This window comes from Papio anubis, chromosome 3 (genome assembly GCF_008728515.1).
Source record: "Papio anubis isolate 15944 chromosome 3, Panubis1.0, whole genome shotgun sequence".
NCBI classification, from domain to species: domain Eukaryota; kingdom Metazoa; phylum Chordata; class Mammalia; order Primates; family Cercopithecidae; genus Papio; species Papio anubis.
Window position 1 is genome coordinate 16,456,566 of NC_044978.1, and position 26,222 is coordinate 16,482,787.

Sequence of the window (26,222 nt, forward strand, 5' to 3'; positions counted from 1 at the left end):
GTCTATGTTAACTTGAAGGCAGTTATTCTTTTGACTGTATAATATTAATAAGAGGCATGTTTTAGTTTTAGGTTTTAAATTGTTAATAGAAACCACATAGTGATATGTGTGTGCACTCTCTTTCCTCACTATTAAATCCCACATGCTAGATCTTGTGTCTTCACTAAGAGACTATGCATCTGAGTAAACCAAGTGTAAATTCCTTTACCTGTCTCATAGAAGTCATCATCTTATCTGATTCACTGTAAGCATGGAAAAGAACAGAAGTTCTTGACAGTAATTACAGATTGTCCAAGGAGATTAGCCAGGTAAGGACAACTCTGCTCTTACTTTGAGAGATTACCTTCAGGATCTAGTGTTCCTAGAAAAGAAATATGTTTTGGGGTTATACTCAGGTATTATTGGCAACTAGGAAGTACAGTGTTTTTTAAGGTCACCTTTGTTCCTTTGCAGGACGACCCTAAGATCCTAGAGAAATTACACAGTCAAGTTTTCTTTAGAGAAGATGGAGAAACAACTCAAGCATTTACAGGTCCTCTGAATGGAAGGGCATTAGACTCTGAGAACTGTTTCAAATGTGAATTGCACTTTAAAGTAGCCTAGACACAGAGTCAGTCACTCAGAGCCCCCTTCAGGCTTTGGAAGACTGTTCTTCTTGCATTTACAGGTCATTTTGGTACTTTTTCAGAAATAACTAAATTTAGCAACATGAGAAATAGTCACAAATACTTACAGATGAAGATGAGGAAGTAGAAATAAAAGTTCAAACATATGACAGACTTGTTTAAGGACACTTCATCAGGAGCAAAACACTCAATATTAATTCCAAATTAATATTTTGGGTCTTGAAATTAAAGGAAACAAATGGCTTTATAAAGACTTTACGTGTGTGTGAAACCAAATCTTATGAACAAGTTATTATTAAACTAGCACTGAAAAGTAACATCTGTCACTTACTCACTGATTCTAAGTAGAAATTTAGCTAAGAAAATCTAAGCCAGAGTTTTCAGGTTTACAAAACCCTTCACTGATCTCTTCAACAGCAGCAAAAAGTGGAGAGGACATTTTCAGGATTCAGTCTGAATGCTACTATGGCTGAAAACCAGATTAAATTTATCTCCTATAAGGCAAAATCCTAATCAGAGACTCATATGAAATCGCCTCTGAAACAACTGCTTAGATTCAAAACTGATTATCAGTTTCATTTTATTATTAGTAAACTTCATCTCTCCTTTATTTGTGAACATGATAAATTCCTAAATTTACATTCAAAGCCACAGAATATTAGTACAAATGTGGACGTGTTGACAAAAAGCTTCCAACAGCTTTTCAAACATTTTTTAAAATGCAATATGGTGTATACTAGCCCTAGGGCAATAAGACAGAATTTCTGAGACGATAAGTAAATTGCCTACTTTAAATTTAAATTGCCCCTTTAAACAACCTAAGACATGTACAAAGAATGCCTCTGTATAAATGCTGTCTGTTAACATGTTATATTAAATCTGACAATAAGAACCCCAATTAGTTTACATCATTAGTCTCCTTAGCCTACTATTATCTCTTAATGCTTTTAACTCTCTGTACCCTAAGCAAACACTTTTAAAAAGTAATAGTTACAAAGCAATTAGTTGAGCCATTAAAGAAATATTTAATTGGTTCCTAGACTATCAAAAAGACTTTAAATCTGTTTACAAATAGGAAAGTTTGAAAACTAAAGTCTAATTGCTTTCACTATAACTACATAGCATATGAACAAAATTTACAGCAACTACATAGTAAGTAAAGCAATAAATTATTAGTATTGTCAACAAACGAATATATTTAGCCTCCTTTTTTAAAAAAAACAATAGTTTTTGGTACAATCATCTATTTTATAAGCCACTCGGATGCCTCCCTAATAACAGATTTATTTCAAATTCATTAATATCACATTCTTTAGAAAGGAAATTAAAAATGAAAACCTTAACCACCCAAAAAAACTAGTTTTGGGATTGTAATCAAAGCAAACACACCACTCATTATTTGGGAGGTTGGTAAATGCCTTTTTCTCATTTGTTGCCTTCTGCTTTATCCCTTATTTACACAGAAATTTCTTCAAATTTCATACTATATATCACAGTTGATGATTCTTTTATTGTCAAAAATATCAACAAAAAGCTAAGTATCACTTTAAAAAACTATAGAAAAGTAATTTTATGGTTATACAAAAACATGCTTTGTCTTCTGTGAATGCGATGCCTTTAAAAAAAAAAAGTTGGGTTGAGGGGACAGAAAAGACAGACAAGACGCAGGGCTAGGCAGCAACTTCATGTATGTGATGTGAGGGTCCTGCTCAAAAATCTCCCTTTCTGGCTTCCATGTGAATTTTCCATAACAGTAAATTCCTTTAGGGTAAAGCAGGAGATTATTTCTGTATGGAGTGTATGTTACTCTAGAATGACTTATGTACAAGTTACAGAAACCAATTTAAGCTAGCTTAAATAAAATAGTATTTGTTATAAGGCTTCACGCCTGTATCACAACCGAATCAGCAGGAAGAACAGGCAGGTCTCATGGTAGTATTAGAAGGTCCTCAGACAGAGGCAGAGACAGAGTCTTTTTGCCTGTTTGTCCCTCTCCATATCATCTTTATCTCTTTTTCTGGAAAGAAAGTGAAAATCTACTTCACTCCTTTCTCTAAAGACCGGCTTCCTTGGCAAACCTTTTAGGTTTTCCTCTCCCATAACTTTGCCTGGTATATGACTGATGCGTAAGGAGCTGACCCTGCCTACCGACCAACTCTGCGCCATCTCTAGTGGACAACACCACATGATTCAAAAATCCCTGGACAAATAATATAGTTGACCTAGCTTGAATACTCCTGTCCCATCAGCTATGTCCATGGAACAGGGTTGAACCTTCCCACCCATGGATAGGGACAGAGAACTGAGAATGGGATGTAGCTTAAAATGAACACATGTGTCTTACAAGGTCCTGCTGAATTCAAATTTTATACATGGAGAGGATAATATTAACCACTGAACACAAATAGGAAGACTGAGGGAGAAAGGCTCAGGCAGGTGCATTCTGATTGTTTCACAACAATTTATTTCTATAGACTTTCAAGGCAACGATGATAATTCAAGAACTCGAGTGTACATATAAAGGAGACATGCCGCCTTCTGGTGGCATGGCAGCTGGGGCATCTTTCATTGTTTGGTGATTCTGATAGCTCTCCAGACTACCTTTCAGAAGTAGGGAGGACCCACATACAGAAACTAGAAATTGTTCTGCAAAGGGCAACTTATATAAAAACACGGATGAGACGGCTTTCAGTTTGAAGATAAAGGTATTTTTTTAAAGGAATTTGTTACTTATAAAGTTGAATATCTCAGCAATATGGCTGAAGTACAGAAAAATCATAATGGACGGGGGAGGGTATATATCAAATACAAAATTCTGAAACAAAGAGGACCCCTTGAAGTCAAAAAAAGAAAGGTTTCAGGGCAAAGGAATAACGCTTCTTTATACAGTAACTGGTAAATATACAGCACATGTCATCTTAATAATGATTTCTCCATGCCCTTTAAATTTGTGGTTTCTACTTGCTGCCCTCACCCACTACACACTACTCCACACACTTCTCCCTCAGCCTGGCAAAGTCCTACTTTGAAAGACAAGCACAAAGTTAATTCTCCACAGACTTGCCTTTTTCCCCTTCCCAGATATGATCCATTATATTTTAATATTTAACATACAATGTTAGTGTCTTCATATTCACCTTCTACCACAAACCAGGGTGTGACTTACCTGAGAACAGAGATTATATCTTAGTCATCTTTGTTTCCTCAAAGTCCAGTATAACAAAAGATACCTTAAAAAACCCACTAAGTAGTTTTTCTATGAGTCACAGACACTAAAAACAAACTCAAGAAATGGTCATGGAAACTTTTGAATAATATATTCATAACAGATTCCTAAGGAAAGAAAGGAAACTCCAGGCTGCATCCTTACCTATGAGGATGAAAGGATAGAAAGCATGCTTTCTCACGTAAAAGTGACTTTGGTATATGTGCAAGACACTCCTCAAGACTGAGTAGACCACTCTTCTACTCAATCTTGTTCATACCATCTGGCCCAGATCCACCTAATTTCTGTCACAGTACTGTTTGGCACAGTATCTTCCAGCTGAACTTTCCAAAGGAAGACTTTAAACCTACTACTGTGCCAGTGATTATTATCTTTCAGTTCCAAACCCACCTTTCTATATTTTGCTTTGTGAATCTGGCTCTAGAGCTTTGTAAAAATTTCTTGCCAACAGCCTTCCCATAAGGCTTTACCAAACAGGGGACACTACACAGAAGCAGTAAGGCTGGCGGAAAAGACTTACATCCTTTTGCTTACTCACCATAGTAATTGGAGTAGTCCCAGCATTTATTCATTTATTCAACCCTACTCCTACTCCCCAAACTAGCCCCATTATTTTCAAGAGATACAACAGGCAGTCAGCCAGCCAAGAACTCCCCCATCCCACCCCCAGAGATCTGAACCCCAACTTGCCAGGTGCTTTTCTGAGCTTCCAAATTTTGATAATCCCAACCTCTTCCTTTTATTGCCCTAGTCCTATCTGTGCTAATTCTTCTTGGAGTCACTATCTGTGTGTTTCCTTAATATTTCCATTTTGTTTTTTTCAGTGCTCCAATGTAACTTGCCCACTGTAAGACCTACCTCTCAATGCTGCTATGCAAATCCACAGACTTTTGCTTATAACTTTCCATGACCCATAATCTTTTCCATGGTTCCCTGACTGCCAACAGCAATGGGGTATGATAGTGATTTTTGGTAACAAATCTTTGCCAATTCCATGCCTCCTCTGCATTTCTGATACAGGATACAGCTCAGATACGTGGAGTAGGGATTATTCCAGTTGGCAGAAAAAAGACAAGAGACGTTGAATCTGTTAACAACCAAGCAAAGCAATAAATGTGGAATTTCAATAGTCATCATAACCCAATGTTCAACAAACTTACTGAACACTAATGTTAAAAAGCACTGCTTGGTAATAATGAATGAATTTAAAAAACTTAAAGCCTGGCCCTATTCGTGTGAACTTGGGAGACAAGTTTGAAAAGAGACTTGAAATCAACAGTTAACCAAGTAATACAAAAAGTAAGAAATTTATGTTTGGATAAGATCAGATTTACACTAGATACCAAGACCATGCTCACTGTGCTAGGCAAGGAGAAGGTGCAACGAATTAAAGTTAGCTACAAGTGACTTTTGATCCTTGCTTATACAACTTTATCATTTAAAAAATTATATGCTATTACCTTGTAGGAAAGACTACGATTCCTCCCTTTCTATCTCATTAGTTACCCACCAGCTAAAACCATTTTTAGCTATGCACATGGCCACCTAGAATAAAGATACTGAAACTGATATATACAGGTGAAGAAGCAAATCCCTTCTGATTCCTTCCTTCCTACTACTGCAATGTGGACACGGTAGTAAAATCTCAGACCATGTAGACGAAAGCAACTCTCCAGGAATGACAGAGTAACAAGAGAGAAGGGGCATGGATCCCTAACAATACCATAAAAGACTATGAAGTATTACCATTATCAGTTTGGGTATTTATGTAAGAGAAAAAAAACTAACATTTTGGACGGCTGTTATAGTAGCCAAATCTATATTTTAATTAACATAAACTCCAAATATGTACTATCCCGTAAAGTTCACACACAGTCAACAGAACCAACTGAGAGTTGAATCTATTGCTCAGTTTTCATGTGTTTCCATAAGGTTGGGATAGTGGTAGAAATAATGTTTCCCAGCAGGTACCATTCAAAGACTTCCAGAGGCATTCGTGAACACTGAATAGAGAATAAAACTGTTCAAGATAGATAATGTTAATTTTGTACACAGAAGTCCCTTGGAGCAAGGGAAGAATATCCATGATTACTGCAGGGAGTTGCCAAAAGAAAAGGTGGTGCTTTCGGTGCACACTTTACTAGACTAATATTTTAAAGCACTTCATTCAATCTTGCCTATGTAGAAAAATTTATCCAACTAATAGACACAATATGGCTCTGGTGCTTGCAAAATGTTCTTGGAAGTATATTTGATTTGGGGGACATATTTTGATATTTCCATGATATGATGAGTTTCCAATAACTGAAACATAATTCATACACTGGACATCTATTTCTGTATGAATAGAAATCTAATATGGGTTATACTTAAAACCATTTGACTCACAACTGGAGTCAAGGAACCACTTACTTTGGGGTTCCCTGCATAAAAGAAATTCCCAAATATAAATACTCAGCAGATTCATCAGGCTCTGTGGCAATGTAGCAAGATGGAGGTAACTGCCAAGCTGGGGTTGTTCTAGGAAACCTATTTTAACTATCAGTAGAATTTTTCTGTAATTGTGAAATACACTGTAAACAGAAATCTTTTTTGATAAATAACTGCAAGATCAGTGAGATGTATTCAAATGGAAAACAATATGGGGAGCTTAAGTGCTGATATGAGTGTAAGGTGATCACATGAGCCCCTCAAGTTTGAGGATTAAGAATGAAGTGCAGGTCTCACCAGGATTCACCACCAGGGAGACAAGGAGTATTTGTAAACCAAACAAAAACCACTGGAACACTTTAACCTCTCCCCCCAGGGCAGTAAGGCCACAGCAGACAGGGGTATAGTATAAAGTAGGGTGTTGAAGAGTTTAGGAACTCTATAGTATAAAGTAGGCTGTTGAAGAGTTTAGGAACCAACTGGGGAAACAGCCACATGCTAAAAGAGCATTACCATCAGTCATAATCAGGTACATAATGAGGAACCTTGTACATGATGAGGTCAGATATATCGGTGTGGACTCAAGTGGTCAGGAAAAGCTTCAGAGAACAGGTAATCCTGAACTGATCTTGAAGGATGCTAAGATTTACACAGCTGGATGATGGCATGCTGCACATGAACACGTAAGGAAGGCCTCAAGGCAGAATTCAGCAAGCCGAGGCAGCCAGATTCCTCCCCTGAAGACAGGTCCATCTGTCCACAGTACTTTCTCTTCCCTCAGGACACTAAAGTTCTTTAAAGAAAACTAGATGTTCTTTAAAAACTGGATCAGTGACCAGGTCAGTTTGTGAAAGATGTGCTAAAATGCTGAAGTTTCCTTTTTATAGTACTTTTCAGAGCTTTTAACATACCAATGTATGCTGTGAAATCTCTGAGGGGATGATACAATATGCAACACTTATCAACCTTACTGGCCCAAAACCCCTTTTAAAAGTAATGCCTGCTAATACACCTTGAGTTATAGAACACAGTTCAGGAAGTGCTACTTGGTGGTACTGAATCCCACCTGAAAAGATAGGCTCTGCAGTCAGCCTAGATTTGAACTCTAGTTGTTACCTACAAGACTAAGTGACCTTGGGCAAGGTATTTAATTTCTCTAAGCCACAAATTTCCCCAACTGCAAAATGTCAGATTAAATTAAGGATGTAAACATACCTAAGAGTTCAGTATAGGTTACTTATTAGTATTTGATGCTCCATTTTCAGACTAGAATTGGGCTCCCCACATGGGTGGGGAGTGACTGTGCTGACCTGTTGTATTAGTATATAAGTATAAATAAATGCATAGTGTCTGTATGTATTTAAGATGCAAACACATGGAAAAGAAGAGCCCTATCACCTCATAGTGAAATAAGTGTAGTCCAACTATGCAATGACTAAAAGAAAGGGTATTGTTTTAATTTTTAAATATTCCTAATATGAAGGAAAATGAGAAAACCCTGGAGTGGCTGAGTTGCATCAGGAGAAAGAAAAGCAAAATTATACTTCACGACACACACACTATAGGAGTAAGACTAATAAACAAAATTCAAGAAACCAATATTTTTATTAAACCTCATATTTAACCCCATGGCAGTGACTTAAATTGCTTAATACTAACTCACTAGGCAGAAGTTTAAAAGCTTTAGAGTGCTTTACAGTCCACAACTTTAAGTTGTGAACTATATTGGGGTAAAGAATAGGGAAGAGATCGTGAAATAAGTTACATCCACAAAATAATTGTTCTTCCAGTGATGGCTTCTGTTTTTCTTCATTTAATTGCTGGTCTTTCCAGAAAGGACTCAAAGTTTAAGCAATCTTAATAAACCATCTTATAAAATTCAAAATCATGCCTTGGCTTTTTTCAAGGGCAGGTGAAAAAATTTTGCAAATGTGGTGTAATGACAATTTCAGATCTCTAATTCCCAGCACAGAGGTTTTTTTTCTTTTTTTTTTTCTAATGTCCTCTTTCCTTAAACCATCTCAATACTAAAATGACCAGATGGTTTAAAAAAAAAAAAATTACAAATCTATACATATCCTAAAAACAATTAAAATATTTCTACAGTGAAATTAAAAAAGCAATCCACAGAGTTTATATATACTGTGGACTATGTCTATGCATAGTACATACATTTAGGCAAGAAATACACCAAATAGCTAATGATAATTATCTTTGGATAGGATGGGTTGTAGATAATTTTGTTTCTTACTTGCTTTAACTTTTTAATATTTTCTACAATGAACATACATTCTTTTTTTCTTAATGTAAATGTATTTTAAAAGTAAGTAGGCCCAGCGCGGTGGCTCACACCTGTAATCCCAGCACTTTGGGAGGCCGAGGCAGGTGGATCACGAGGTCAGGAGATTGAGACCATCCTGGCCAACAGGGCGAAACCCCGTCTCTACTAAAAATATTAAAAAATTAGCTGGACGTGGTGGCATGCACCTGCAATCCCAGCTACTCGGGAGGGTGAGGCAGGAGAATCACTTGAACCAGGGAGCTGGAGGTTGCAGTGAGCCAAGATTGCACCATAGCATTTCAGCCTGGTGACAGAGCAAGACTCCATCTCAAAAAAAAAAAAAAAAAAAAAAGGAAGTAAACAATAATATTTTCCTCTTTCCCTATTTGAGAACACTGGTTCATTGAAGGATATAACTTTGAAGGCAAAAGTCTAAAAGTCCAGGAGAAAAGACAATATTCAGCCCTCCTTCACTTATAATTCAAAATAATGAATTCATAATAAGTTTGCAGAACTTAAGTATTTTCATTTTTAAAGCACTCTTGAAACTATGTACAAATTGTGGTGCTCATCCAAGAAGAAGGAACAGAAGGAAGGAAAAACAGTATGTATAAAAGTGCAAGTTAAACCCTGTCATAGAAGCTCTAATAAACTGGAAACACAAGAACATTGCCATGAAGTTGATTTTATGTCTACTTTACAGATGAGGAAAAGGAAGTTCTCAGTAAGTAAATCACTCGGTCAAGCTCACTGAAGCTATTAACAGTGATTGTACCAGCATTTTAATCCATGTCAGAGTCCATGTGTACTTTTACTATATAATGATGTCAGTTTTCATTTTTAATCTGCCAGCTGCCACCTTGTCCTTGGGGAGCTATATGTTATACAGTAAGGAAAATTGCATATCAATATAATTTCTCTAGAAAATTTAGTATTCATAGGGATTAATATTCATGGTTATTGACTCAATTAAAAAAAAAAAAGTCTGTATGTGGTTTAGACCCATTCACCCTTCCTACTCCCTAACCCCAAGACAAATGATTGGCGTAGGCCATGACCTTGTACTATACAGCAGGCCCCTCCTCCTTTTATGTGGAACACACTTATCTTCTTCCTACACCTTAAAAGCTCATTCTCCTTGCCCTACGCCCAAGCTCTCCTAAGGAATACCATAATCAAGTTGAATGTAATTTCCCTAGGAATCTTTTGAATTGATTAAGGATGTGTTTGGGTTTTTCAAAATCTCAATGAGACAGTGACAAGAAAACATCACTAGGATAGCAGCTTATCCCAAAACCATGAGATTGCTAAATCTCTTCAACTGAAATAATGTTTAGTTATCTCTTTCTTGACTAGCACACAGTTCATACAAATGGTAGACTCTAAAATGTATACAAGGAAATTAAAAAAAAAAAAAACAAAAAAACACTTTCCCAGTAGCACAGATTTAACCCCCACTACTTCCTGGTAACTAGTTGCAATACAAAGTTCTGAATTTTGTATTCCTAAACTATAAGTCCTTTTTGCTTGTGCTAAATATCTACTACATTTTAATTCAGTATACTGCCTGGGACAGGAAGCATTTAAGCAGTATTATAAAATCAGAAATGCAGTACCTGTATTATTTTAAGAAGAAGGGATTTCTCTCAGTCAGGTATGATAGTAATCAAAACCCTAAATTATACTAGCTTCTTTTCCCCAAAACGAATTTTTCCACTTTTTTTTTTTTTTTGAGAATCATTGATCTTCTTCACTCCCAGTAGTAAGTTAAACCTGTACATATACTTAGTATGTGCTATCTATGCTGCTACACACTTTCATAGAGTGGCGAAGAGAATTCAATGAATCTGAGTCTTCTCTAGGCAAGGCAAAGGTGATTTCTGACTGATAACAAGCAAACTGAAACAGACCAAATTTCTCATGCATTTTGCTTCATGACAAATCTGTTAAAGCATGGTGATTTCTGTTTTGCTTTTTTACTTTTTTGGGTGTCAGTCATCTGTTACCAATGTATTTTTTAACCATGTAAAATCCTAAATAATGACAAACAGGAATATCAGTACTGGTCCATGGATTTAAGAAATTAGGTAAATCAATATGTATCTAAATGGAAAGTACTAGAAATCAGGAACCTGACTGAAGAAGGCACTGTATATTTTCTGATCTTCTTTACCACTTAATATGGTTATAATGTAAAACTGTGGCAAGTGGCCCAATGCTCATAGACAGCTGACAACAAGTAATGGGGATGGAGTGAAGCAGATTGAAACATCATTGTTCAGCTTTCAGAATATTAACATTAATATTTCAAAGTACCAAAAACCCTCTTCTAAATCAGTTTTTTTTTTACATTATCAGGAGGATGTTCCATTTAGTAATTTAAATTTGATTTGATTTTCATCACTGCATATATAAGGCAATTTTAAATTAAGCCCACGTCAACCCAGGAAAATTTGCAGTCCTGTGACAGAAAGGAGCCTTGTGCCAGAAAACCAAATCCCTAATCTTTCTCCCATTCCTGCTCAATCACTAGTCTTTAACTTTCATCATTCATCCCTCTCAAGACCTGTGGTATTTCAAAGGATATAACAGCCTCTTAATGCAGCTTAAAAAAAAAAAAAAAAGTGCAGCATGTGAGAGGAATAGTGGGAGAAACGAAATTTTATTTTCTCATTATCACTGGCTCAAGAGTTAAAGGTTCAGTTATCCTTAATTAAAAAGTATCAGGTACATAGAGAAAAAGCAGTGTGTGTGTGTGTGTGTGTGTGAATTATGAGTAACCTGCTAGCCTCACCATTCAAAAGTTTGGTTATCTTTAATTTAAAAGTATCAGGTACATACAGAAAAACCAGTGTGTGTATGTGTATATGTGTGTGTGTGTGTGTGTGTGTGTGTGTATTATAAGTAACCTGCTAGCCTCACCATTCAAAGGTTTGGTTATCTTTAATGTAAAAGAATCAGGTACATAGAGAAAAACCAGTGTGTGTATGTGTATATGTGTGTGTGTGTGTGTGTGTGTGTGTGTATGTATTATGAGTAACCCGCTAGCCTCATCATTCAGGGATAACATGCTCTGTGTGTGTGTGTGTGTGTATATGTGTGTATTATGAGTAACCTGCTACCCTCATCATTCAGAGGCAACATGCTGTGTGTGTGTGTGTGTGTGTGTGTGTGTGTGTGTGTGTGTGTGTGTATTATGAGTAACCTGCTACCCTCATCATTCAGAGGCAACATGCTGTGTGTGTGTATTATGAGTAACCTGCTAGCCTCATCATTTAAGGGCAACACACTGTGTGTGTGTGTGTGTGTGTGTGTGTGTGTATTATAGTAACCTGCTAGCCTCATCATTCAGAGACAACACGCTGTGTACCCACATGGCAAGTTTACTTTTTCCAGCTACCTGCAGTCAATAAAATATACAACTGACATTTTTTAACCTTAAAAGAATCATTCTTACATTTAGCACCCACTGGAACCCAAAAGAAACTGACCAATGAATCACTCAAATTCCAGGCCTCATAATCAGAGAAAGGAATCCACTGTACCAAGGGAGAAAAAAATAGATTGTAGTCATTTTTAAAAATAATCAAAGGAATAATAGAAAAAGTATCTAAATTCACCAGAAAACAAAAATACTGAACAAATGTACGTTACTTTTGCTGTAACCTTAAGTTTTCTAATTTTCTATATTTAAAAAAGCATCTATTCCTTAACTGACACTTACAACTTCCTTTTAGTTATTCTTTCTGCATTTATCAGCCCTTAGAAATCATAAATCATGTCACAAAACATGTTACTTTTAAACATAAGTACCTGTCACTTAAGCTAAAGAAGTAGATGCAAATAAGAATAAATGTTTCAAGCCATTCATTTATCTTTAGGAAGTGATTTTTGCCAACATATAAGAAAGACTGTAACATTTACTTTTACCTTACTGTTATCAGTTAACAGAGCAGTGCTTAAGGATGATAACTGCTTCTTACAAAACATGATTTTACCACTGTGACACTATTAGACTCTCTGGCTGTGATTCGCTTTCCATTTAGTCACAGTGTATAGGCTGATCAAACAAGAGTGGCTGTACTCTTCTTGCAGTCATAATTAATGGAAAGTAAGATGAAGCCACATTCATTAAAACCTTCCTCGAATTTTCAAATAGGATACTGGGAAAAATAATCTGAGAATGACCATACAGTACATACGTATTTTGACTGATACTTGGATGACACCAGCAGTTCCTTTCTCAGGTTAAGCAAACAGCATGACCTAGGAAAAGGCATGGTATTTTCAGCTCCATTATGTTTGCAGGTTGATTCCACGCTTCAAAATTTTTAAAGTTAACAACTGTGCTTTCACGTACCCTACATTTATTTTAAAATAGAAGTGTTACATGTGCCATGATTTAGAGTCTAAATGTTAGCTACAAGAAGAGGAATAATCTTAATTTCATACAGAAAATGTATTTCTTTAAAATACCGAGCTATTTAAAAACCATTCTCTCCTAGTATATGTTTAGAATAGAGAATTTTAGAAAATTATTTACTGAAGTTTTTTTTTTTTTCTTCTACCACGATCTCCCTGGACTGTAAGCAAATTTATTTTCATTGATCACTAAAATGGAAACATTCTCCTCCAGCCTCTCTGACAAACACTGGACCTAGAATTTCCTCTGAGGTCTTCACACAGGGAGCAACAGTTAACGAAACTGCCGGCCTGTATATCCCCATTCCCCAATCTTTTGCTAATTGTTCAAATATAATTATATATTTTAAGTGATAAAAATTTCTAATCTTAACAGTGATCTTTTAGTTTAAGAATATCTACCATAGTAGAAAAATCTGCATGTGTAAAGTAATAAAATTTCAGTCATATTCCATTACTCTAAAAAGCACTTTGTAGTCATTTTTTCCGTACCATAATTGAGAGCTTATTTGCCAAAAATCTAATGGATTTTTAAAATTCATCTTAAATCATCCTGGCAAGAACTAGCAGATTTTTGAACAGGGGTGTTTAGACACTTTCTTTCAAAAGATGATGTAAAACTCTGCAAACAGATTGTAAAGGTAACACTAAGATTTACACAGCACACCTTGCTGTATTAGAGATTAAAAGATTAAATCTGTTGGGTTAGGCAATAAGAAACACAATGATCAAATTGTCTAATAAAAATTGCATGCCAAAATACTGAACTGCCAGAAGAAAACTACCAGGAGAAGGGTAAAGATTTAAGTCTTCTCAAGCAAGCATAATTAAAACCTATATCCAATGAGACAAACATTTTAGAAAATGCCTCAGACAAGTTTTGAAATGGCAATGCAAAGTATACCTTTGACTTCCAGGTACATGGGCTTTTATTAACAAAGAACTGGCCAGGTGCAGTGGCTCACGCCTGTAATCTCAGCACTTTGGGAGGCCAAGGCAGGCGGATCACCTGAGGTCAGAAGTTCAAGACCAGCCTGGCCAACATGGTGAAACCCCATCTCTACTAAAAATACAAAAATTAGCAGGGCATGGTAGTGGGCACCTGTAATCCCAGCTATTAGGGAGGCTGAGGCAGGAGAGTCACTTGAACCTGGGGGGCAGAAGTTGCAGTGAGTCAAGATCGCGCCATTGCACTCCAGCCTGAGTGACAAGAGTGAAACTCCATCTCAAAAAAAAAAAAGGAACTGCAATATGGAGAAATACACTGCATGGTAAATTTTTCTAGGCAAATAATTTCCTTCACAAATATGTGTTTTTCATAACAGCATTAAACAATCAAGCAAAAAAAAAAAAAAAAACTTAATTGACTTAACCTAATTAGACTGTTCCTGACATTTTTAAAATGTTTACATAAATGACCATAAACTATAAATCTAAACAGAATTAGAATCTTCTAATAATGATGCTATTTTCACATTTTCCAATTCTAAATATCATTACTCAGATATCTTTGATATATTCTGGCAAAATGACACTTGCATGACTCACTTAAGTATACTGATAGTTTTATTTTATGCTAGGGTTGTAAAGGAACTATTTTTGCAATAATAAATGTTAATAAACAGTATATAAAATATTTACTTCAAATCTACAGAATAAAAAATGTGAAGTACAGCAGTAAGTACTGACAAGGACTTATAGAGAACTTCATGCATCATGACTTAAGGACTTCTTTTTTGCAATGTACAACTGTACGTTACTGTTCTTTTTTTGTTTTGTTTTCTACTTAGGCTTTCTAAGGAATATATTTTTAAAAAAACAAATTCTCACAGAATCATAAAGATACTACATTGATGTTGTCGTGATATCACTTCTCTACAAGTGTTAATTCTTAAAATTCTGTGGAACAGTTCAAAGGGGTCTCTTCATACTACATTAGGAATTGAAACTATTCTTTCACTCTAATAACTAGAATCATCTGGTTGGTTTTAAATCAAGAGTTCTTGTAGAAGGAGTTAGGCATTTGCACAGTTGTAAAAGCTACTTGCAAACCTTGCTCACATTAAAGAGTATCTTATCAGGTTTGGTTTGTTTGTTTTTTAAGCGACAAGATCCTGCTATATTGCCCAGGCTTCTAGCCTCAAGCAATCCTCCAGGTTCAGGCAGCCAAAATGCTAGGATTATAGGCATGAGCCACCACACCTGGCTGGTGTTTCTATTAAAAGGAAAACCAAAAGTTAAAGAAGAATTATTAATACAAACAGTTTAATAAATAAAAATGCTGACATACCCAACTTCTAATAAGAGTGAACTCCCTCCAAAAAAGTTTTGGCAGTTTCTCAGTTACTGCCTATTTAATAGGCAGTAATACTTACATAATAAATAATACCATTTCTTTTTAAAAGACACCAGTGAATACACAGTTTTCATAGGAAGCATAGCTTTACCAGTAAATACATAGTTTTCACAGTAAACAGCTATGCATAAAAAATAATTTCATAAAGGTAACTACAAATGCTAAAATTACAATTAAGCCAGATAATCATTAAGCATGTTAAGTTTACTACCGAAGACGGCAGCATACCTCTTGAGGCTCAGATGTATTCCTAAACCCAGGGAATTGGTAAAAATTAAAATTAAAAAAAAGACTAGGTCATCTACACTATTCTGATACAGAATGGTTCCCAATAGTATGTGACTTAATTTTAACTCATCCAGTTTAAAATATTCTTGGTAGTAGCAGATTCCTATTGCTTAGAAGCCTATTCACAGACTAGTTGGTATTGATATAATACTGTGGTTAATTGTACCTTCTAGATTTGGGAAACCAGGCTGCTCTGCACCAATTCTGTAAACCTAATTAGATAATGTAAAGTTAATTTTTTCCTCAAGTTTCAGCGTACCAGTTCTTGTATTCAGTGAAGTGAATCAGGTCTCCCTGTCGACATGTTTAAATGCTTCTTGGGAGTAATGCTTGAAAATGCTACACAGGCTGGGGAGCCCAGAAGGGAATTTATAATGGTGCAGAAATGAGAACATTTCTCATCTGGAAATATTCAGGATTCTTAGCAAATGAAGCAACTGAAAGTTAGCTCTTCCCTCTCCAAAAAGATGTAGACTCTGGGTGACTGCAGTTCAAGTTGTCTCAGTGTTGCTTTCAGGATCACAGGGCTGAACTAGAATTTAATGATAAACCTCATTTTTAAAAACTAAGAATATTGAAATGCTGAGCATACGTTTTCTCTATGCTGAGAATAGCACAGTTTTGCTGTTCTGTTTTTTTTTAATACACTTCAGTCAAATTAATGTACTAAAAACTAAAAATTGTCTAATGTTCTCAGAATAAAATTTATTTTCCAATTTTAAATATTAAATTGTTTTTCTAGTCACAGCTTTTCAAATCACTGGATTTTAGATGAGTAAAAAATGACTAATAAGTGTTGCAGTATCTAGCTTACATAGTATTATATAGGATCACAACTAAAATATATATACATAGGTGTCTGCACACACACACATACACACACACACAGTTGTGGGTAGGGAGAGGTGGAAAGGCACATAAAGTTATGGCAGCCCAGATATAACCAAAAATGGGTTAAGTTCCTCTTCGATAGTTACAGTTCTCTAATAAAATTTTTTCTCTATTTGTATTTTTCCCATAGTGAAGAGGACTCTTCATGACCTGAACGTCTTTATCATCTGAACCAGTTTTCCTGGGCCACAATATTTACTGAGATGCCAATGATGATGCTGCTGTGGTCCCTCTCTAGACCAAAGTACTACTGGTTAGCTTAGCAGGCAGGTAACGCTTCCACAGCCACTTGTTTCAGCTTTCATTCTAGTCAGTTCTCAAATATTGTAACATTTGAATTTGTTGATGGCCCTGCCCTTAAAGAAATTATTTTTGCTCTGGGTTAGGCAATATTGTCTAAGTCGTTTTACTTCTGTCTATGTCTTCTTTCATCTCTCCCCACCAACCCCCTAGAGCCTAAAAGAAGGCATTTTCCATGTTTCTTTCTTAATACACACATTTTTCTCCTCCATCCACACAGGCTCCTTTAACTTACCAATCCGCTCCCTGAGCTTCAGACACCACCCTCTGGCCAATGAAATGCATCCACTTCTGATTCCATGCTGCGCTCCATGTACCTGGTTAGACACCTTCGCTCAACTGACCTGTAGTCTATAAAATACTATATGCCAAACCAAACCAAATTTTTCATTTTGCAGCCACCAAATCTATATAACCTCTAGACTGGCACTCCTCAAAAGCATGATCCCTAGACCAGCAGCAGCAGCATCAGCATCCCTGGAGAACTAGTTAGAAATGCAAATTATCTGCTCTATCCTAAATCTACTCAATCAGAAATTCTGGGCATGGGGCCAAGTAATCCGTTTTCTCACACCCTCTAGGTGATTCTGAAGCCTACAGAAGTTTGAGAGCCAGTGCTTCGGACAGCTGTATTCCTTCTAAAGGCATCAACATCCTTTCCTTTACCATCAAGAATGATTCCTCCTCCCACTGGGCAATTCTATTATACTTCCATAATCTCTTCCTCTGTATTCAGTTTCTAGGTCCTTCTCCTTAGTTTAGGCTTCATTATATCCTTCAGACATAATTCTTTCCTCACTGAAATCTAGCTTTCACTGTTTCCAGATTATTCCTTATAGCCCAGCTCTGACCATTCCAAGTCTTTCATGGCTCAGATTCTATTTATCTTTCTAGGGTCCTCTCTTCTATTCCACCCCTCTCCAACGCAATTTTCCAGCCATGTGGTCCCCAGGATTGGTCACAGTCATTTATGCTGTTGCACACAGTCTCCTCTGTCCTCGTCTCTCCAGCATGTCTTTTTATAAGACAAGCCCTCTGACAGCATCCAGCCCCATACGCTAGATGCTCCTTTCTCTGTGATCCCACAGCACCCAGTGGACTTAACTAATACAGTTTTTGTCTTACTCACCGCAATTGTTTACTTGTGCATCTGGCCCACAAACTGTGGCCAAAAAGGACTATTATTCATTTTATTTATCTAGGAACATACATTTTAAGCAAGACACCCATATAATTTACCATCCAACCCAGGATATTTCTGAGAGTGAAAGGATAATAATGGCTAATGGGCAGCAAATGTAAACTAAAACAAATAATCACCCTAATAACAGACCACAGGAGCCACACACGCCCATCATCTGAGTCCTGACTACATCTTCAAGCTCATCCAGCACTGTACTCCCTCCAAATTCAACAAACTCCAGCCATACTGGCTTCAAACACTCCAGTCTCATTCCATCCTCAGGAATTTTGCACTTCTGTTCCCTGCCTGGAATGCCCTTCCCCCAGATTTGCATGATAGTCTTACACTTACTCCTGAAGTCTCTGCTCATCAGCCTTCCTGATGTTCCCTGAGTGGTCCCCTCCACCCCATTCTCTCTTTTTTTATTATTATTATTTTTTACTTTTTTTTTTTTTTGAGATGGAGTCTTGCTCTGTTGCCCACGCGGGAGTGCAGTGGCGCGAGCTCCACTTACTGCAACCCCTGCCTCCTGGCTTCAAGCAATTCTCCTGCCTCAGCCTCCTGAGAAGGCTGAGACTGCATGATGCCAAGTTCACACTTCTTGTATTTTTAGTAGAGACAGGGTTTCACCATGTTGGCCAGGCTGGTCTCAAACTCCTGACCTCAAGTGATTCGCCTGCCTAGGCCTCCCAAAGTGCTGGGATTACAAGCATGAACCACCGCCTCCCATTCTCTTTCATATTACCAAGTACAGATGCTCCTCGACTTACCGGGGTTACACCCTGCAACAAACCCATTGTAAACTTGAAGAATCATAAGACATCTTAAGTCCAGATGTGCTCAGACTTATGACAGAGTTACACACCGATAAACCCATTGAAAAGTCAAAAACTATAAGCTGAATCATGGTAAGTCAGGGACCATCTACATTGTCTTCAGTGTTTATCTGAAATTACCCTGCTAGCATCTATATATCCACTTTTCAATGAAGTCCATATGTGTACTTGTCTGTGTTGTTAAAAACTGTAGTGCAACATCAGAAAGCACAGCTCTGAAGTTAGAACACCTAAGATTGAATCCTGGCTCTACAATTAATTAAGTGAATAACCTTGGACAAAGAGTGCACCTCTCTATACTACGACAGCCTCATCTATAAAGCAGGGATTCCCTCAGACTTGCAATAGAGGGTGGTTGTTACAAATAACGACCAAATACATGTAGAATATTTATTAGGCCCAAAGTAAGGATTCAATATATGTAAACTATTATTGTTGCTGTTATTACTGAAATCCTTAATTTAGTTACTTTTCAGATTGTACATTCATTCTTCAGGAATGAGAATTGAAATTCAAAATATGAACAAAGACAATTATCTAGTTTGAAGCTGAATAATCACAATCATTTTCCTGCATTCAATAGCTACTCAAATCTTGCTGACCAACTTTTTTAATAACTCAAGTTAGAAATTCCACATATTCTGTTTACAGATGGCTCAAGCTCAGAATTTTGCTTTTCATTCATGATGAATTATTTTCCTCTCTTCCTCTTTCTCCAATTTACTATCGTCTGATCTAACACAGTTTATACAGAAACCCAAATCATATCTCACACGTTATCTCCCATTCCATGCAACCAGCCTAAGTCACAAAATAGACTGCTGTTCAACAGTTTTCATTCTCTCTTTACTAATAATTGTGCACTCCCCATTTTAAGGCTTCTCCACCTACTGGTTTGACTGCTGACGAAATATATCCTTGTGACAGTTCTTATATTATTTCTTTACATTGCTACTGGATTAAGGAATAGCTCTCCCCACCCCCAACTAGATTGTGAGAGCAGGAACTCCCACTTCGGGTGTTCTCAGTATTCTTCATGAGGTCTTAGGGAGGGGAGGATGGGGAAGGGGGCAGGGGCAAGCAGATGGTAACAGGGCTGATGCCTGACCTCACATAGACCACTGGATGGGAAACATTTCCACAGAAGTGATAAATACAGCAATTCTTAGGAATTCACCAAACATTTCCGAAATGTTCAGACCTATGTGGGAGACATAAATGGATGTACCTTACTTTAGTTTCTTTTAGCATCTTTCCTGGTGCTAATTTTATAGAAGGCACATATCAAATGTTGAGGAAATACTCAATGAACAGGAAACATGAACCTTGCCTTCAAAGGGCACATGGTCAGTGGTTGGAAGCCTTGTTTGGTTTAGAGGACACTTTAGGAAACACGAAAGCTTCTGATTATCAACCTAGAAAAAAATGCAGATGTATGCAAAAGTTCGCATTAATTTCAGGAAGTCTATAAACCCCAGATTTCTCAGACTTGGTGATGTGAGATTTTTAATCATTATGTGTGGGGAGAGAAGGCGAATGGGAGATTGAAAACAGCAAAGAAAACAAAAACCAATCCTAAGGCGTGTAGCCTGGGAAACTGAGAGAACAGTGACCATTTAAGACACTACACTTGCACTAAGTGATAGCTCCATCCCTAATAGTATAAACAGAGCTTCCATTTGAAATACAATCTCATGTTCAAGGGCAGAATTTTTCAAGTTACAACTGATCATCACTGAGATAAAATGGCTTTGGTAAGGTGGAACTTGACTGCCAGGGTAATCAATTCAGCCACTAATCCTCATTTAAGCTATATTCCTTTCAAACCTGTTAGCTTGCCTATCACATAAAACCTTTTGGCCTAGTAGTTCCTGAATTAGTCCTACTATGTACACCCTGAACCTAAGTGGCATTAATGACTTGACTAAAGTTGCATTTGCATATCCAGAGAGTCATTAGTTTACACACAGCTTCTCACCAGCACTGAATGTTTTAATGCAGGGGTCCCCAACCCCGGGTCATGAACAGGTACCTATCCATGGCCTGTTAGGAACCAGGCCGCACAGCAGGAGGTGAGTAGCAGTCTGGCAAGTGAGCATTACCGCCTGAGCTCTGCCTCCTGTCGGATCAGTGGTGGTATTAGATTCTCACAGGAGCATAAACCCTATTGTGAACTGCATGCAAGAGATCCAGGTTGCGCACTCCTTATGGGAATCTAATGCCTAATGATCTGAGGTGGCACCGTTTCATCACCAAACCATCCCCCGCCCAACCCAATCCCCCCAGTCTGTGGAATAATTGTCTTCAACAAAACCAGTCCCTGGTGCTAAAAAGGTAGGGGTAGGGGACTACTGTTTTAATGGATCTGTCAACATTTCCTTTAAAAACCTTTATTTTCAGAGGCTTATGAGTCAACTGTAGACAGTCACTCAGGACTAAAACCTGAGATAAATCGTGTTAGTCTGAAACATATTATAATTTATTTAATTAAAGGAGCTTTCTGTGATTTGCAAGTCTAAACAGATAATCTTAATAAATGCTGTCCTTAAAATATCCAGAGGACAAAGACTTAAAAAAAAAGGCTTCCCATAATCATAATACAACACAAGAAAGTATACATTTCGCCTTGAGAACTTTCCATAATGGAACAAATAATCTATCATCCTAGGCCTCCTGACACCTTCGCTACCATATCCAATCGCCAAATCCTGATGCCTTTGCATCTTTAGGAGCTCTTGAATCAATTTATTTTTTTCTATCTCTACCACCACCCTGCCAATCTAAGCAAGGATTATGTCCCACCTGAATAATGACCACCCCCACCAGGACTCCTGCTACCTGTTCTATAGACAAATACGTACTTTCTGTAGGCAGCCTGAGTGCTCTTTTCAAAACACAAATCCACTCTCCCCTACTTAAAATCCTTCAATGGCTTCTCAGTGCACTTAAGATCTCCTTAGCGTAGACTACGAGACCCATGCTTTCCTGAGTGGCATCATTCCACTTCTCATGCTCCATGTTCCAACAACATTCATCTCCTAGTTTCTCACTATTTCACCCATGCTACCTCCTGCCTTAGACCTTTGCACAATTGCTCCTTCTCAAGAATGCTGCCACCCACTACCAGATTAACTACTTTTCTTGAAATGTTCAGATTTTGCCTCAAAAGTCAGAGTAGGCAGCTAGGCAGACATGAGCAGGGCAGGAAAGGCCCCTCACCACCAGGAATGTCAGGTGGCCAAAGGGTGATGGTCAGGCAGTTGTTAAACTGTCTCTCTGAAATAATAATTGGTCGCAGCCAACACCATGGAAAGGCAGTCTCCCAATAGACAGAAAACACCTAAAGCTGGTTATCAGCAGGTTCCCGCTAAGATCTCAGGAGTTGGGCCAGTGGGCTCCAGCATGTGCACCAAGAGACAAAATGGCGGCTTTTAACTCGTACTTGCCCTTCCTCTAGGAAGGCCCAAATGGTAAGGGAAAAATGCCTCAGGTGAGCATGAGTACAACTTCAGTAAACACACTGCATGCAGCCCCTCCCCCCTGCTGGCAGGCCACTGCCATGCAGACAGACCACCCCAAGGGAAGAATCACGGGAGAAGAAACGCAAACCCTGGAATCATGCCAATGCATAAGACCCCCCCCCAAGTCCAAGGTGAGAGGAGGTACTTGGATTTCTCAGGTCGCCCACATGGCCCTCTTCAAAGTGTACTTCCTTCCGTTCCTGCTCTAAAGCTTTGCAATACTCTCGCTCCTGCTCAAAAATTTGCCTCCGTCTCTCACGCTGCCTTATGCCCCTCCAATAAATTCTTTCCCACAAGGAGGTAAGAATCGAGTTACTTCAGACCTGTATGGATTTGCTACTGCTAACAGTCATTTCTTCAAATAAGGCTTTTATGACCAAATTCCTCCATTTTCTTGCCCCCTATGGTTTCACTATGAAAGCAGTAGCATAATTTTTATTTATATATTTATGGAGGTTTGATTGCTGTGTGGTTTTTACAAGATCCATGAGATTCAGGACAAGGAGTATTTCCTTAACAACTAGTACCATGCCTGGTACATAATAGGCACTCCAAAAATGTTCGAATAAATCAATATTTAAAATCACAGAACAGAATATGATCAGAAACGTAAGGTCATTTTTCACATCATTCACCTCAGAGAAAGGACAAGCGGCCCAGAGATGGGAAGGAAGTAAGAAACATGTTTCTTTTGTCTTGACTCCACAGGTGGACAGACCTAAAACAAGGAAATAGTGCAGATGAGGAAGGACCATCTCAAGTCGTCAAGGCTGTAACAGAATTTGGTGTCTTAAATATTCATAGTTCAAGACAAAAACTGGCAGAGGGTGAATGGAGCCACAAGTACAAGCTTGCTGGAGTAGAGGCAGAACCCACACCTGGTAAACTGGATCGTTCAGGCCATTTAAAGGGATCTAAAAAAGTCCATGTGTAGATCAGCATTAAAGAGAAGCAGAGATCTCACAATGGGTGGAATATTTGCAATAATCATCGAAGGAAAAGAACCACAAGGGGGAGGAGAAACTCAGGAGTCACAATCCTCCCTACAGGATTTGTCCTTCTAGCACTGTATCTTAAAAGTTCCTGGGTTAGTCTTTATTAAAGGAAGGTAATAATCCCTTATTTATGCTCTTATTTATAAGTTACACTTTAAATTGCTTGTATTACTATTTACCTGGGAAGCCAATAAAAGGGTCTTTCTTGCTCTTCTGATACCTAAGCATTCTTCTTAATGTTAACTATGTTAAGTCTTTAAAATCTACCTTTTGTCTTTGACGAATGATAGAAATTACACTGGATCCACTGAGAAACTTTATCCAGTACACTGAAACAAACAAAAAAATCAAGATATCATCACCTTCTTTATCATCACCATATAGTATTGAAATGGGCATTATGGCCCATCTTTTATTTGCACTAATAAAATATTCCACGAGTTGGCAAGTGATGCTGATGTTCCGCCACCTCTTTAAAAGACTATCAGAAGGGCGGGACATTCTGAACCTAGCTAGTTTTGTCAGTTTCTCTACCAGAAAATAGGGGGTTAAACATTGCTAGCTACATGTAAAAAGCCATCTGATGACTTCAAACAAATATCTTCAACTGCAGTATTCAGTTATCCTTTGTCAGTAAGTCATATTGAGAGCAAAATCATAAAAAGATCACCATCACTCCATGAGCTGAGAAGCTTAAAACCGCAAACGTACTGAAAAGGAAACCTGATACTTTTTATTATCATCAATTTAGATGACTTAGATGGGAATCTATCCCAGATATTACAAAGGGATTCCACTGCTGTAGAGACTTCAAATACTAAAACTTACAGATTACATCTAATCTCATGATATAGGCAAAGAGCTGATAATGGGATCTCCTCCTAGGATTCTTACTCTTGAAAGGACACCACAAGCCTTTTCGCCCAACTTCTTGATGCTAACTTTCCAGAAGGAAAGTTAATAAACATGACATAGAAGCGATGCTGTTAACATTTACAAAAAGCACTTTACAACAGAGAGAGTGACTCAACTCCCCCGGCAGCCCCGCCGCCTCGGCGGTCGTGAGCCCCTCATACCCTCTCCTACCCCCCTGGCAGCCGGCCCAGTAGGCTGTCCCAGGCTCAGGGAGGAGGAAGCAGGGGGTGCAACGGTTCATCCGGGGGGAAGCAGGTCAGGGTTCCGGGCGAGGCCGGTGCGCGCCGCCCGCTGCCGGTCAGGGAAGCCGCTGTGGCCTCGATCCCTTCCCCGCGCTGCGCGGCTCCGGGTAACTAATGTTCCGAGGCGCCTGACTAAACCCTCCAAATCCAGGGAATGTCAGCGCTAACACTCGCACCCTGGGCGGCAGACAAATGCGTCCCAGCGGAGCTGCCGCGAGCTCCGCGCCGCGGCTCCCCTCGGCGTCGGCCTGAGCGGCGGGGTGGCCGGGCGCCGACACAAGTTAGTTTTCCGGCCCGAGCAGCCCTGCCGCAGCCGGGAAAGAGGAACTGCTCCTTGTCCCCCGGACAGCGCCCGAGCGCTGCCAGAGCTGGGGCTTCCCCAGGTGCTGAGGGCGGGGGGCGGACGGCGGGGCGGGGACGCCTCTCCGGCATCTCCGGCCAACCGCCCCTCCCTTGCCTGGGGACACGAGGGGGACCAGCGGTCCGGACGAGGCCTCGGCCGCGCATCACACCCCAGCTCCCCGCCGCCGGAGTTGAGGGGGAGGCGCGCTCTCCGTAAGAGCCGGAGGCGGGGCGCCATCGCCCTCCCACTCCCCGGCGGGCGGGCCGGGGGAGCCCGGGGCTGCGAACACCCCCAGACGAGCGGCGGCGGCGGGAGGGGAGGCTAGACCGAGGGGCCTGGTCCATCGGACCAGCGGTGGCGACAGCGGCATCTCGCCTCCTTCAGGCCTGCACGCGCCACAGGCCGCAGCCTGGACCAACCCCGCATACACCGGCCCTGAGTGCCGTGGTCCCGGCTCCCAAGAGTGGGACGCCGGGCGGCCGCGGCCCCCCGGACCCGGCTCTTCCCCAGCTCCGCCCGCAGTCCCGGCATGGAGAGCGGCCGCCCGAGCCGCTACCGCCGCAGCGCGGGTGTCGGCGGCGGAGCCCGGGGCGGGGAAGAGCAGAGGAAGGGGCGGCGAGGGGGCGGGCCGGCGGCGGACAGGGGGTCGGGGTGCGCGGGGCTCGGCACCCCCTCGGCCCGCGCTGCTCCAGCACCACCTGCGGAGCTGCGGTGCCCACGCCGTACCGCGACCCCGCCGCCCCCTGCTCCCTCCACACGCGGGCAAACAAAACAAGTTGCCGGTCGCTGCCGCCGGAGGGGGCCGGGCGGGTCACTCACCCTCATCCTGCTCAGCGGGCTTGGGTCGTCCGGCCGCGGGGTCAGGGAAGACCAGAGGACCACTAGCCCCAGGAAGCTTCCCACCACCAGCAAACTGCGTAAGATGAACCCAATCTTCAGCCTCATCTTCCTCCGGCGGCGAGAGACTCACAGCCCGGCGCAGCCGCCGCCACCGCTCTCCCCTCCCTCCTTCCCCCTCCTCCGGCTCTCCTCCTCCTCCTCCTCTTTCCCCCACCCCTACCGCTACCGCTGCCGCCCTCTCCGCTGCCTGCCCTTTCCAGCTCCAGATCCGGAACTCCCCTCGGCTATACCTTTCCCCGGGCTCTTTCCTTCGCCCCTCCCCGCGGCCCCCTCCCCTCCGGCGGCCACCGCAGAGCTCCGACTGACCCGTGTGCCTCGCTCTTCCAGGCTGCCTTCCTCTCTACCTGCCCCCTTCCAGATCCGCAGTCCCCTGCTCTCCACGCGAGCCCCCTTCACAGTCCCCTGCTACCTTGCAACTAACTTGCACTTTCCCCAGGTCTGGTCCTTAGCCTTTGCCCTACAGCTCA

At 40.0% G+C, this 26,222-nt stretch overlaps 1 protein-coding gene across 10 annotated transcripts in view; it reads right to left on the reverse strand.

Moving 5' to 3' along the window:
* GALNT7 (polypeptide N-acetylgalactosaminyltransferase 7) overlaps positions 1-26,119 on the reverse strand; it is a 151,730-nt gene extending 125,611 nt beyond the window's left edge. For 2 of the 10 annotated variants that reach the window (XM_003899365.5, XM_009207873.4), the window contains exon 1: positions 25,675-26,119. In XM_003899365.5, the coding sequence (XP_003899414.1) occupies positions 25,675-25,800 (126 nt within the window). In that variant the 5' untranslated portion in view covers positions 25,801-26,119. Of the gene's footprint in view, positions 1-208; positions 8,584-12,765; positions 12,830-22,995; positions 23,079-23,534; positions 23,685-24,183; positions 24,330-25,674 lie in introns of those variants that run through there. The other 8 variants (XM_031664169.1, XM_017959208.3, XM_009207872.4 and 5 more) reach the window with 8 other exon arrangements.
* Positions 26,120-26,222: the final 103 nt, after the last annotated feature.